The sequence below is a fragment of the Rhinoraja longicauda genome, chromosome 5 (genome assembly GCF_053455715.1).
Source record: "Rhinoraja longicauda isolate Sanriku21f chromosome 5, sRhiLon1.1, whole genome shotgun sequence".
NCBI lineage: Eukaryota > Metazoa > Chordata > Chondrichthyes > Rajiformes > Arhynchobatidae > Rhinoraja > Rhinoraja longicauda.
In genome coordinates this window covers 70,989,371-71,004,223 of record NC_135957.1, presented here as the reverse complement: position 1 = coordinate 71,004,223, position 14,853 = coordinate 70,989,371, and the positions used below count along the sequence as shown (strand labels likewise).

Genomic DNA, 14,853 nt, shown 5'->3' with positions numbered 1-14,853 from the left:
AACATCCTCTTCGCAGTTCACACTGTCACCCTGCACTGTGTCATCTGCAAACTTGCTAGTGTTACTTCTAATTCCATCATCCACATCATTAATATATATTATAAATAGTTGCGACTCCAACACCGAGCCTTGCGGCACATCCACTCCTTACTGCCTGCCATTCTGAAAAGGACCCGTTTATTCCTACTCTACTTCCTGTCTGCTCTATCCATGTCAATACCCTACCCCCAATATCATGTGCTCTAATTTTGCCCACCAATCTCCCGTGTGGGACCTTATCAAAGGCTTTCTGAAAGTCCAGATACACTACATCCACTGGCTCTCCTTCATCCATTTTACTTGTCACATCCTCAAAAAATTGCAGAAGATTAGTCAAGCAGGATTTCTCCTTCATAAATCCATGCTGACTTGGACCAATTCTTTTACTGCTATCCAAATGCACCGTTACCTCTTTAATAAATGACTCCAGCATCTTCCCCACCATCTCGGACTAACTGGTCTATAATTCCCCATTTCTCTCTCTCGCTCCTTTCTTGAAAAATGGGATAACATTAGCTACCCTCCAATCCACAGGAACTGATCCTGAATCTATAGAACATTGGAAAATGACCACCAATGCATCCACGATTTCTGGAGCCATCTCCTTTAGTACCCTGGGATGCAGACCATCAGGCCCTTGGGATTTATCAGCCTTCAGTCCCATCAGTCTACCCAATACTATTTCTCGCCTATTGCAAATTTCTTTCAGTTCCTCTGTCTCCCTAGATCCTCTGTCCTCTAGTACATCTGGGAGATTGTGTCTTCCTTAGTGAAGACAGAACCGAAGTACCTGTTCAATTCTTCTGCCATTTCCTTGTTACCCATAATAATTTCACCTGTTTCTGCCTTCAAGGGGCCCACATTTGTCTTTACTAATCTTTTTCTCTTAACATACCTAAAGATACAAACAAGGACACGTCCAGCACCATAACATTATTGGCTACTATAAGGAAATTACAGATTAGATAATAATAGTGCTAAAATAAACATTAGTGGACTGTTTGAAAAGCTGCAGTAAATCCTTTTCTCTTGGGTGAGCCATGGCTAAAAAGTTCACCATCAAGAGAAAAGCAAAGTGTAATACTATGATTTAAGTTAAAATTAAATCATTTACAGAGATTACATACATCCATCTGCACTTTTGAAAATTCAAAAATTCAAAAAATTTGCCTTTCACCTCAATTAATTTCAAGTGCTTTACACCTGTGAATACTTTATTGCATAAAGAAAACCGTTGCACACTTATTACTTGGACTATGTAGCCATGTATATTTCTCATCAAGCATACAAGAATACTAAATCATAAAGCGCAGATTCACCTACTTTTTGGAATTCAATTGCCTGCTTGAATTTGATCAAATAAGATACTTTGCCATTGTTTCAAGTTGATCTTTTAATACGGATTAATCATACAGCTGTCAAAATATGTATTCATATAATGTAAAATTAAGTTTCACTATAATTAGAAATCACGTATTCATTATTTCATCCTTGCTTTAAGCAAAAACTACATTCATGTTCCATTTATACTGATACCATAATTTGTTAATTATCCTGAACAACAATACAAATATATATTTATAGCACATATATATCATTCTAAATCTTTGCTTACTATTGTTATCTACTCAGGAAAGAACCCGCTGGGGCCAAACAAAAATAAAATCAGATACACATACCTTTAACTGTGCAAGTTTCATTTGGAGGCACCACCAGAACTCGATCTCCAGTTTGAACATATCCTGCTTCAATTTTACCTGTAACATTGAATCCTGATCCTTGATCTGTAAAATGAGAGATATCGTTGTATAAATAACCACAGTCAGTAAGAATTTAAAGTAACTTTCTCTATGCTATAAGATCTGGTTTTTTTTCATTCAACTTCTCCATCCTTAAGTGTTTTTATCGAGTTTAGTTTAGAGATACAGTAGCAGGCCCTTTGGCCCGCCAAGAACATTCTGACTAGTAATTACTCCATACACTAGTTCTATCCTAAATTATTGGGACAATTTACAAGCCAATTAATCTACAAACCAGCCCGTCTCTGGAATGTGGGAGGAAACCGGAGCATCCAGAGAAAACCCACACCATCATAGGGAGAACGTGCAAACTCCATACAGACAGCACCTATGGTCAGGATCGAACCCAGGTCTCTGGTGTTGAAAGGCAGCAACTCTATCGCTGCGCCACTGTGCTGCCCTGCAAGTGTTATACAACATTATATGGATTTTGGCTTCCTTTCCAAAAATAGTTCCTCCTCCCAAGCAAAGCTTATTGTCATGTGCACAACGTGCCATACAGTTATAATGAAAATCTTGCTTGCAGCAGCATTGCAACTACATTGACTTAGACAACACACATTACACACACAATTTCGACAAGATAGTGAAAAGAAAAAGTGTGTGAAAAAAAAAGGAAATTAGTTCACAATTTAACTGACACGTGTGGTGCTGTCATTTGAAAAGTTAAACCAGGGTAGGACTTGTAAATACAGCAAATAGTAGGGCACTGGAGAGTGTTTTAGAACAGATACCTGGGGTGCAGGTATATAGATCCCCGAAAGTAGTGACAAAGGTAGTCAGGGTGGTGAAACAGGTGTTTGGTACACATGCTTTCATCTCTCAGGGAAAGGAGTAAAAGAGTTGGGCGGCACGGTAGCACAGCGGTAGAGTTGCTGCTTTACAGCGAATGCAGCGCCGGAGACTCAGGTTCGATCCTGACTACGGGTGCTGCACTGTAAGGAGTTTGTACGTTCTCCCCGTGACCTGCGTGGGTTTTCTCCGAGATCTTCGGTTTCCTCCCACACTCCAAAGACGTACAGGTATGTAGGTTAATTGGCTGGGTAAATGTAAAAATTGTCCCTAGTGGGTGTAGGATAGTGTTAATGTACGGGGATCGCTGGGCGGCACGGACTTGGAGGGCCGAAAAGGCCTGTTTCCGGCTGTATATATATATATGATATGATATGATATATCATGTTACAACAGTACAAGGCCAGATCCAGGAATGATGTTAACTAAGTTGGAAAGAGGTCTTGCATCACATTGGGCTTGTTGTCATATACACAAGTACAGTGAGATGCAGACAACCTGTACAATATATTGTTTTCAGCATCCAAGTTAAACTAATATCCTCTGCCTGCAGTGATCCATAGCCTCCCATTTCCTTGCACAGCCATCTACCTATCTAAAAGCCTCTTAAACGCCACTATTGTGTCTGTTTCCACTATTATTCTTGACAGTACTTTCCGGGAACCTGCCACTCTCTATGTAAAAAAAACTTGCCACGCGCATCTTTTTGAAACACTCCCCATCTGACCTTAAAGCAATCCCTCAACTATGTGACATTTTCACCTTGGGATAATAGTTCTGTCTACCTTATCTATACCTTTCATAATTTTACATACTTTTATCAGGTTTCCCCTCAACCTACGATGCTCCAGAAAAAATAATCCAAGCTTATACAACCTCCTCTTCAAGCTGATACCCTCTAAACTAGGCAGCATTCCAGTTACTGACATTTTAACTGCCCTTCCAATCCTCATACTGACCTTTCTGTCCTTAGCCTAATCCATTATCAGAGTGAAATCATACACAAACTGGAAGAACAACCACATATTAGTTACCCTACAATCGGTATGAAAATAATGTTCACAGTTTTTGAGTGATACTCTCCCTCTTTACCCTGCCCCCCTCCTACTCGGTGCGTATACATTTCTCCCGCTACACTTGTACCTTGTTCCCTTTCCCGTTTGCTCTAATCTTGGTGTCCCATATTTCCCTTTTATCCCTCGCTTTCTCCTCCCCTCATCCCCTTCCACACATATCTATCCCTCCGTCTTTACATTTAACTCTTCCTCTTCTTTTCTTATCTGATATACCTTTGTCTCCTTTTCGCCTCTTGCCTTTCTCATTTACTCCATCCATCTGCCAATCCCCCCCCCCCTCACGTGTATCCACCTATTACTCGCCAGGACAGACACAAATATGCTGGAGAAACTAAGCAGGACACGCAGCAGCATCTCTGGAGAAAAGGAATTGGTGGCGTTTTGGGTTTGATCCCTTTTTCAGACTGTGTCACTTGCCAGGTTTTTCCACACCCCTCACCTCTCTTATCCAGCTTTCTCCCACTACTCCATTAGTCTAAAGAAGGGTCTCAACCCAAAATGTTGTCTACAGATGCTGCCTGACAAGCTGAGTTCATCCAGCATTTTGTTTTTTGCTCAGTATTCTGGTAAACCTCTTCTGCACTCTCCCTAAAACCTGCACATTCTTCCAGTAATGGGGAGACCAGAACCGCATACAATACTTCAAATATCACCTAACCAACGTTTTAGAAAGCAGCAGAACATCCTGATGCTTACTCTTAATGCCCTGGCTGAAGAAGTTAAGCACAACATATGCCGTATTTACCACTCTATTCACTTGTGTTGCCACTTTTAGGAGCCATTGAGACTTGGACCTCAAGAACTCTCTGTACATCAGTGCTGTTAAATGTGTTGCCATTACCTGTACACTTTCCCCTTACATTCAACCTCCCAAAATGTAACGCCTCACACAGGCTTGGATTAAATTCCACCTGCCATTTTTCCGCCCATTTCTGCAACTTCTCTATATCCCGCTGCATCTTTTGAAAGTCTTCATCACTATCCATAGCTCCACCAATGTTGGTGTTGTTTGCATACTTTACTAACCAACCCATCCACATTTACATCCAAGTCATTGATATATAATCACAAACAACAGAGATCTCAGTACAGATCCCTGTAGAACATCAAGAATCACATACCTCCAGTCAGATTAACACCCTTCCAGCACTACCCTCAGTCTTTATGGGTAAACTAAGTCATAAGGTCACCAGGATTAGGAGTAGAATTAGGCCATTCGGCCCATTAAGTCTACTCCGCCATTCATCCACTGACGGCCTCCACAGCCTTCTATGGCAAAGAATTCCACAAATTCACCACCCTCTGACTAAGGACATTTCTTCTCATCTCCTTCCTAAAATAACTTCCTTTAATTTAAGTCACCATGGATCCCATGCATCTTACGCTTCTGGACCAGCCTACCATGAGGGGCTTTTTCCAAATGCCTTACTAAAATCCATGTAGATAACATCCACTGTCCTACTCTCTTCGACCACCTCCATCACCTGCTGAAAAAACTCAATCAAGTTACGCAAGACATGACCTGCTGCGGACGGACCTGCCACATTATTCCCTAATGCTCATTTTGATTCCTTGTATACAGCAACATACCATAGTCTCTCCCTATTTAAATAGTACACAGATTTTCTCACAATGTATTTTGTGCTTATCATTGTAATATCAGCAAATCTGGCTGCTCGGTCTATTCATCAAGGCATTCATATATATCGTGAACAGATAAGACTCGGGCATTCATCACTGTGGATCTCTCCAGCTACAGTTTGTCCATCTGAAAATACCCCATTTATCATGATTCTCCAGGTGAACATAACCATGAACTCTTAGCTTGCATATTCAGCCTTTTATATCAAACCTTAATGAATGTTTTTGCATATCCAAATGCACTACAGCCACTAGTTCTCATTTTTCCATCCCAGATCAGAAAGTTGACAAACATTAACTCTGCTCAATTGTGTTACGGTTTTCCTAATATCCCATAATTATTTCCTTCATGATGCACTCCATCATTTTTCAAATGACAGATGCTTGATTAACTAGCCTAGAATTTCCTGCTTTGTTTCCTGCCTTTGTTAAACAGCTGTAGGTTTCAAATACACTGAAGCCTTTGCAGAATCTAGGGAATTTAGGAAGATCAAAAGACAAGGTATACACAACTTCTGCAGTTATTTCTTTGAAGACCCGTGTTTGCATGTTATTTGGGACTGGTAAGGTTTTAGCCCCTTTAGTTTGTCCTCAGATGTTCCACTATTATCAGACTGGTTAAAGTGTATTCTTTCATTGAAGGAAAATACAAAATATTTGTTTAAAGTTCTGCCATTTCCTGATTTCTCTAGTTGGAGACGAGTATTTACCCAAGCCATTTTCTTCCTTTTTATATGCATGTAGAAATTCTTATCGCCTTTTTTTATATTTCCTGCTCATTTGCTCTCGAAATCTGGTCTTCCTTTATTTTTTAATCTCCCTCATCTGGTTTCCAAAGTTCCCCCAATCTTCACACTGACCACTAACATTTAGAAAATTGTGTCTTCATTCTTGGATGACAACCGAGATACAGAAGAAAAAATATATATTTTAAACATAGAACATAAAACAGTACAGCTTTGTAACAGACCCTTTGTCCACAATGTCTATGCTGAACATGGTGCTAAATTAAACTCATCTCCTCTGAGTGCACATAATCCATATCCCTCCATTCCCTGCAAATCCACGTGCCTATGTAAAAGCTGCCATATGCCTCTATCTCCTGGGAGTGCGTTCCACCACACTCCATGTAAAAAGCTTGCCCTACACAACTCCTTTAAATTTTGCCCCTCTTACTTCAAAGCTATGCTCTTTGATATTTTCTTTAAAGCTATGCACTAATCTTTGACAAGAAGGCAGTATGTGACATGTATGAGGTTGCAAATACCATCTGGAACCAGGCTGATTACAAAATAATAAAAAGAGAAGTGAAAACTAAAATAAGAAAAGTGAGGACACAGGAAAAGGTTAGCTGACAACATGAATGGCAATTAATGTGTTCTGTAGACGTATACATATATGGTTTAGATTTTGTACATCTTTGGGTGATGGGTATATGGAACAAGCTGGCAGAGGAGATAGTTGAGGCAGGTTCCATAACAACATTTAAAAAGACATTTGGATAGGAAATGTTTAGAGGGATATGGGCCAAACGCGGGCAGGTGGGACTGGTGTAGATGGGGCATCTTGGTCGGCATCGACGTTGGGCTGAAGGGCTTGATTCAGTGCTGTATGACTCTATGCAAAGTGAAAGAGTATTCCATTAAACAATGGGGCTAATCAACGACAAAACTCAAACTACTACATAATGCTGAGCGCAGCAACCTAAATGAGTACTTTTTGGAAGGTGCAGTGCATCAAAAATAACAGTGAAGGAAAGAAATGGTTGAGACACTTTGTATATTAAACATTTTTAAAAGCTATTTAATTTATATGTAGGTAAGTTGCCATTACCAGATGTGGGGCATCCTAGTATTTGAGGGGAACCTGTGATGAAATCACAAGAGCATAGACCATAATCTTCCAATGCTCTTTGGATTTGAGAGAGGTGCACTAGAGTACAGGAGCACAGTGAAAGTTACTCCCATGTTTAAAAAGAGAGTAAGAAAACACCCTGCGACCACATGCTGGTCAGTTCAATCGTCATACTGGGATAGCTATTATAAACATTGATCTGGGACAGGAATAAGAATTATTGGCAGAAAATTGATAAATTAAGGAAAGATAACATAATTTTGTAAGGGCAAATCACATCTAACTGACGATACAACATTTTAATTAGATAACGGACAGAATTGATGAAGTAATGCAGTGCATGTGATGCTCATGGATGGGCTTTCAAAATGCTTTAGACAAGGTGCCACATACTGGCTTATCAGTAAAGATGAAACACATGCAAAAAAAGACATTAATAGCAAGGATCCAAATTTGACTTTTACAGATGTAAGAAGGCTGTGGTGCATGATTGGCTTTGGACTGGTAAAGTGAATAGAGGTGATAAAATAGTTGATGTTGGGTCATTGCTTTTTGTTCTGTAAGCCCCTCGACATCTAATGCAAGCCACAATTTGATTTTTTTTATAAGACTTGACAGTATTATGTGAACTGCAGGAAAATATCAACAGGCTGATGGAAGGGTCAGATGCATGATAGATGAAAAATAATGTGGAGAAATGTGAAATGGTTTATTTCAGCAAGGAGAATGAGGAGAGTCCATACAATCAAAAAGGAAATCCATCTTGAAAAAGTTTAGGAGCAGTGTGACCTCTGGGGATGTGAGCACAAATCACTGAAAGTGACAGTGTAAGAAAATAACTGCAGAAGCTGGTACAAATTGAAGGTATTTATTTCCCAAAATGCTATTTAAAGAAGACTTGACTTCTGGTGGTTAAATTCTCGCCAGTCAGTCCAGCTGTAGGGACGTAAGCAACATCAGAATCCTGATAGATACAGAAGTGCAGACATTAATTGCTAGAGTTACTCAGCATGCCAGGCAGCATCTCAGGAGAGAAGGAATGGGTGACGTTTCGGGTGGCAGGGCAGTTTAAGAATTTTCGGTTTTATCAACAGAAGCGAAGAATTAAAAAATGGGGAAGTCATATGAAACTGTCATAAAATACCAGTCTGATCACAGTTGAAGCACAATTCTGGTTGCCACTATGTAGGAAGGATATGAAAGCATTGGAAAGAATCAAAAAAAAAATTCAATGATTGTTCCAGGAGAGGGGGACTACAATTACGAGGATAAAGATTTAAAGAGATAGAGACTTCTTAAAAGCTTTATAAGACAATAACTGCAGATGCTGGTACAAATCGAAGGTATTTATTCACAAAATGCTGGAGTAACTCAGCAGGTCAGGCAGCATCTCAGGAGAGAAGGAATGGGTGACGTTTCGGGTCGAGACCCTTCTTCAGACTTTCACTGTACCTTTTCACTTTACCTTGGTGCACATGACAATAAACTAAACTAAGAAATCTGAAGAAGGGTCTCGACCCGAAACGTCACCCATTCCTTCTCTCCAGAGATGCTGCCTGTCCCGCTGAGTTACTACAGCATTTTGTGTCTACCTAAGAGATTTGATAGGTGTATCTAAAATTAGAGAAATGAAAATTAGGGTCTTCGGCGATAGACAGTGGGAGGAGGTTCCCTTTGCTGGAGGGTCAAGAACTAAAGATCACAGGTGTTCAATAAAGATAATTTGGAGTGACATAAGGAAAACCTTTTATGTAGCATTCGACTGAATCTGCAAAGTACTACATTCAATGGGCTAATGTCACCTTCAATGCTTAACATATCCATGGATTTTATATCATCTTAATTTCCATTGTCAGACTCAGAAGGCCATTCTACTATTCTTTATTTTTCAATGAAATACATTTTCTTTGAGAATTATTAAAATATCTTTAATTAATCAAATATATTTTTGCATCTGCAATCTGGTTTGAGTCTATTTCTCTGTGCCACTTTAGCCAACTCTGTCTAAATACCTTCACAACTGCCTTTGCTAAAATTTAAGATAACATTTTCAGACCTAGACTTCTCACTATAAATATGGAATGATCACCCTGCCCCTATTAATCAAACTACCTAAAAACAAAGAAACATGCAAATATACATCTTTTGATCTTGTATCATTAAATACCATTTGTTGTATAACGTGGTATTAGATTGAAAGATAACCAGGAAGAACAGTCTATTATTTTGTAAATACATACCTTTAAAAACATCCGACACACACAATCTAAATGGTTTTTCTACCGGTCTTTGAGGTGACTTAAAACAATCTAAAAGAAAAAAAATATCGTGAATTAAATGCCGTAATGAAATTATTCCACTAAAATTATCTTGATTATCAAAGTAATTTTATTATAGTTAAACGAGGATGTAGGAATAAATGTAGTCACAGTATCACATAATACTGACCAATCTGTTCCAACAGGCAAGGTCCATTGTACCAGGTTCTGAGCCCAGGGACTTGACTTCTGGTGGTTAAATTCTCGCCAGTCAGTCCAGCTGTAGGGACGTAAGCAACATCAGAATCCTGATAGATACAGAAGTGCAGACATTAATTGCTAGAGTTAAACATACCAACTTTCTTTTTCAAAAAACTTGTGGAAGAATTAGCACTCAAAGAACATACTGTGATTTAATAACAAGTTAATGCAATTGTTTTACCTAAAACTATTCTGATGGAATGAGCAAAACTGAAATACCTACAAACATTAACAAAAATATTTATTCCTATTCAGGTATTTTTATAAAACACTAATTCTTTTATTTCTTTGAGCACCTAAAAAAAATCATCGTTTTTAATCAAATAAATTGCTAATATTCAAACAAGGGGGAGAAATAAATATCATATCTTTTTGTTTTAGGAAGTTGGAGGAGAAAATAAATTATTCCAAGCAACTTTCTTTATTCCTTCATGGAAAGTGGACATCACTGTAGCTACTGCCAAATTGCCTTGTTAAAAGTATGGGTGGGTTACTACAGTCTCTGAGGTAAAGGTACATCCATGGTGCTACAAGATAAGGGGTTCCTAGATTTTGCATCTACTAGCATGGACAGTGTACATGCTTGGACCAAGATTGTGATGAGATCTGGTGTGGAGCGGTTCTGCCACAATCTAAACTGGGAGTAGGAGAATAAGTGGCACTTGACAAAATTATCAACAACATTTTTCAGATGATTGACACTAGACTGATTGGGCAATTTGCCACATTGGATCTGTCGTGGCTTTTGTGAGCAGGACATATCAGCGCAATTTTCCACTTTGTCAGTTAGATGCCCGTGTTGTAACTGTATTAGTTCAGCTTAGCTAAAGGTGCAGCTAATTCTGGAACAGAAGCCTTTACTGCAGCAAGTGGGCTGTCATCTGGACACCCTGCCTCTGCTGCATCATGCACTACCAACCATTTTTCGATTCAAAATGAGCAAATAGAATTGGCTGTTTACTAGCTTCTGTAATAATGCGAGATCTCAGGAGGAGGCTGGAGTCAAGGAAAGAGCGTTCACGTCGCGGCCCTGTTTCCACCAATCTTTCCACCACCACACACAAGAAGCGCAAGACACCATTGTATGCAGATGCCGAGAAGTGTGTTCATCTCTGGCTGAACAATTTCTAATCTTGTGATATGGACTTGATAAGAAGAAGGAGGAGGTTAGGGAGAACCTAAGTATCATAAAAACATAAGCCTTAGAGAGAGATCATTTGCTCATCCTGTCCACACCAGCTGCAAAACATCTATCCGGCTTCATTAGGGTTCTCAAATCTTGGTCCGTGACTTCCATGGGTTATGGCACTTCAACTGCATGTCCAACTACTAAATTAAATGAGTGCCTCCATGTCAACTACCCTTTCAGTTAGTTTAGTGACCGTGATTTAGCATGAGCATATTCATGACGTTGTTCACTCTCACTAACTGCTCCCCATCATACATGACTTACAGAGTTAACTATAACTGTTCGTATTAGGGCTTCTTATCTACTCCTACATCACGTAGCCCAGAGCATTCCAGTATCGATGAAGGGTCAATGATCTGGAAGGTTGATTCTGCTTCTCTCTTCATAAATACTGCCTGACATGCTCATGGATTCTGGCATTTTCCGCTTATGTTTTAGGTTCCCAACATCTATAGTTTTTGCCTCAATTCCTCTTGCATCATGAATGTAGTTCTGTGTTGTAGCTTCACCAATATGGCAACTTATTACATCTATGCCGGATGCTGATCTTGGCGGGCACTACCACATTGCTCTTTGAGTTAGGCTTGATAGCCTGGTGTAATAGTTCCTGTGAGGTCCAGGCTAATCCACGAGGTTACAAGTGGCAGAAACACACATCGAAGTTCATATCCTCATTGTGAAGATAAAGAGTTAGTCTGCACAAGAACAGTGCAGTTTGTCTCTCTACTGCATTCTGTCAGTGATTGATGCATCAGCCACAGGAAAACTGATACAGATGAGAGCAACTTCGACTTTGCTTCATTGATTCCTCCAGCATATTCAGTAAGCCTCACACTTCCCACCCATTGATTATATGGAAAATATTGAATATTATTTTAGCTTTGCCTGGATTTTTAATATTGTGCATTCCTTCCATTTTCTCGGTTTCTCTGAAGCTAAATGCTTTCATTAGTTTTGGCAAAAAATTAAAAGAGAGAATTTTGCAGTATAATAATCATGCATTTTTTCAGTGCTATATCTAGCAAATTACTTCCTAGTATGAGCGAGAAAAAATAAATAAATATGGCAATCTTATTACTTACTTTGAAACCTGCTTGCTTCAAAAATTGCCCAAGTTTGTTAGAAATCTCTTTAAATCTTTCAGGTTGCCAATTCACCTGCAAAAATCAACCAAAGATTGTCACAGTTGTGCGACTTAACCATTTTCTCATGAGATACAGGAAACTGTGGTAAAAACCGAACCGAGATAATGTGCTAGACGTCGACTCATTAAAGTTACCTGATCCATTTTATTAACAGCAACAGCCAACTGTGTAATACCAAGAGAACGAACTAGCAACGCATGTTCTCTTGTCTGCCCACCAGCCTCAAATCCAGCCTCAAATTCTCCACGGCTTGCATCCACCACTAGGATTGCAACATCAGCCTAGAAAAAAGGAGACAAAAAAGGAATTACCAAGTCTCTGCAAAATTCACAAGATAATGTAATTTACAATCTTAACAGCTAAATGTATATTTTTCAAAAACAACATTTAAGTTGGGGAAAACTTTTTCTAATCTCTTACCTCGACGGAGATGCGATTTTTTTCCGTATCGTATCTCTGTCCGCATTGCGGCCTAACATCGAAGAGTTGGCAGCCTTTGCTGGAGACCGAGGGCTCCACCGCGTGAGCCTGCATACTTAACATCACGGAGCTTGCTATCCCTGTCAGGGATTGTCTTTGGAGCTCCTGTGCCAGCGGACTTTAAAATCGCGGAGCTCGCGGTCTCTGGTTAGAGATCGACTTAGGGAACTCCAAGCCGCAAGAGCTTCCACCGCCCCGACGCAGGGGCTTCGATCCATAGAAAATGGCTGATGTTGTAGAAGGTCCTTAGGAGTGCCCCCCTGCACTCCAAAGGACCAGAGTCTCCTCAGCAGATAAAGTCTGCTCTGGCCCTTTTTGTATAGCGCATTGGTGTTTTCGGTCCAGTCCAATTTACTTATAAGAGTCCACCCTCCCGATTAATTAACTACTCAGTATCTCAGCTAATAGTAGTGCAGAACAAACTCTCCTCAGAGGGAGAGTTCATCAAACAGAACATGCTACAAGTAGTCATGGAAGTAAGCCCAGAAAAGCGAGGTTTCGTCAAAGCAGCAGGTCTGTAAGCTGGCACAGTTATGACCCATCTCATCTAATAGCTAAGGCCTCTAGTATGGAACATTTTCACCCTTGGGATAAAGGGTCTGATTGTTTACCCTATCTCTGCCTCATAGGAGAGAGTAACATGACCACTTTTGATCATTGGTCCAAACATTGCAGCGTAACAGACAGAAATCTGTGATCACATGGAATTAATTTGGCAAAAAAACCCCAGAGCAGCACAAGGAATCATTGGATCAAAAAAATAGATAAATTCCATTTCAGTTGCCAGCATGGGCAAACATTTTAGAAATAGTTAAGAGTTTTAGTAAAAACAATCTGGGATTTTAAAGGGTTAAATCAAATATAAACTTTTTAAAATCGGTGCAAGTTTTAATATAAACTTAATGGATGGCAGCATGCTAAAAGTATGACCAGATACTTTTGCTTACCTGTGCAGCACCTGTAATCATATTTGGAATGAAGTCTTTGTGACCTGGTGCATCCATTAATGTGATCACTTTCGTCTTCGTTTCAAACTTTGTCATTCCTACATCCATTGTTACACCTCTAAAAGTAACAAAAATGTCATTTAAAAACAATCTTTTGTGTGAACATAACATTGAAATGCTGTACAATGCATCACTTGATGTACAAGTTTTATCTCGTGCTATGGTGCAAGGTGTATGGGGAGGATGGCATCGTATTCTTGTACAAATAGTAAGTACTTGCAGGTGTCATAACTGGTCTCAACTACAACCCCAGAACATAACCCACAACTGCACCAGTTTGTATTTCAGCACAGGTTGCACTGCGACTTCTCTGATTAAGATTGTGAATTTGTCACTGATTAGCACCTGTATTGTATTGCGGATTCATGCCCCGAGGAATGAGACTGATATTACTGAAAGGCGATTGGTTCCGACTCTTCAGCTGAGTCAAATGTCCTTGCTGAAATTGATGGGAACAAGAGAAAATTCTCCATTCAATGCCTATTTTTAATATGGTAAAGCAAATGTCTTAAGCTATGTGTAAATTCTTTAAAAAAACTGACCGAACATTTTTACCAATATTTACAAACTCATGCTCATTTGGGTACCTTGCTTCCAGATTTCAATTTGGACCTAAGGATAGACACAAAATGCTACAGTAACTCAACGGGTCAGCATCCCTGGAAAAAAGGAATAGGTGATGTTTTGGGTTGAGACTCTTTTTCAAACTTCATCTCAACCCGAAACATCACCTATTCCTTTCCCTCAGAGATGTTGCCAGACCCGCTGAGTTACTCCAGCATTTTGCATTTATCCTTGGTGTTAGCCAGGATCTGCAGTTCCTTCCTACATATTCAATTTAGGCATACCCTGGTCTAATTTACTTTGTGCCCTTTTGAATGGAATTATTGCAGGTTATGGGAATCTGCAACTATTAAACAACTGGAATTAGCTGCTAAGCAAATCAGGGGACAGTCTGAATTCATGATCTGTGCCAATGCTCTGCGCCACCCATTTTGCCGGTTCAAACTGAATCTTATTTTGTTCTAATTGCTTCAGGTGTATTAATTAGTAGAGCCTAAAAAAACTACGTTCAATATTTTAAGAACAACTGAGATTATATCAAGATTTTATGTTTATAACACTAATAAGACTTAAAACACTTCACATATCCTGAAAATAAGTTGGTCAGAAAATATCATGCAAGACCTACAATGTCATAGTATTCATCCTGTTTTATTCTGTGAGAAATACAAAACAAAAATGCTGGTAAGGGAACATCCATGGAAACAGAAGCAGTTGACATCTCAGGTTGATGACCTTGCATCAGAAT

The 14,853-nt window shown here is 39.5% G+C and overlaps 1 protein-coding gene across 6 annotated transcripts in view; it reads right to left on the bottom strand.

Moving 5' to 3' along the window:
- hbs1l (HBS1-like translational GTPase) overlaps positions 1-14,853 on the bottom strand; it is a 124,529-nt gene that overhangs the window by 22,172 nt on the left and 87,504 nt on the right. For all 6 annotated transcript variants that reach the window (XM_078399746.1, XM_078399748.1, XM_078399747.1 and 3 more), the window contains 6 exons: positions 13,482-13,599; positions 12,189-12,335; positions 11,992-12,066; positions 9,650-9,767; positions 9,442-9,510; positions 1,719-1,823 (listed from right to left, as the gene is read on the bottom strand). In XM_078399746.1, coding sequence (XP_078255872.1) covers positions 1,719-1,823; positions 9,442-9,510; positions 9,650-9,767; positions 11,992-12,066; positions 12,189-12,335; positions 13,482-13,599 — 632 coding nt within the window. The remainder of the gene's footprint in view (positions 1-1,718; positions 1,824-9,441; positions 9,511-9,649; positions 9,768-11,991; positions 12,067-12,188; positions 12,336-13,481; positions 13,600-14,853) is intronic.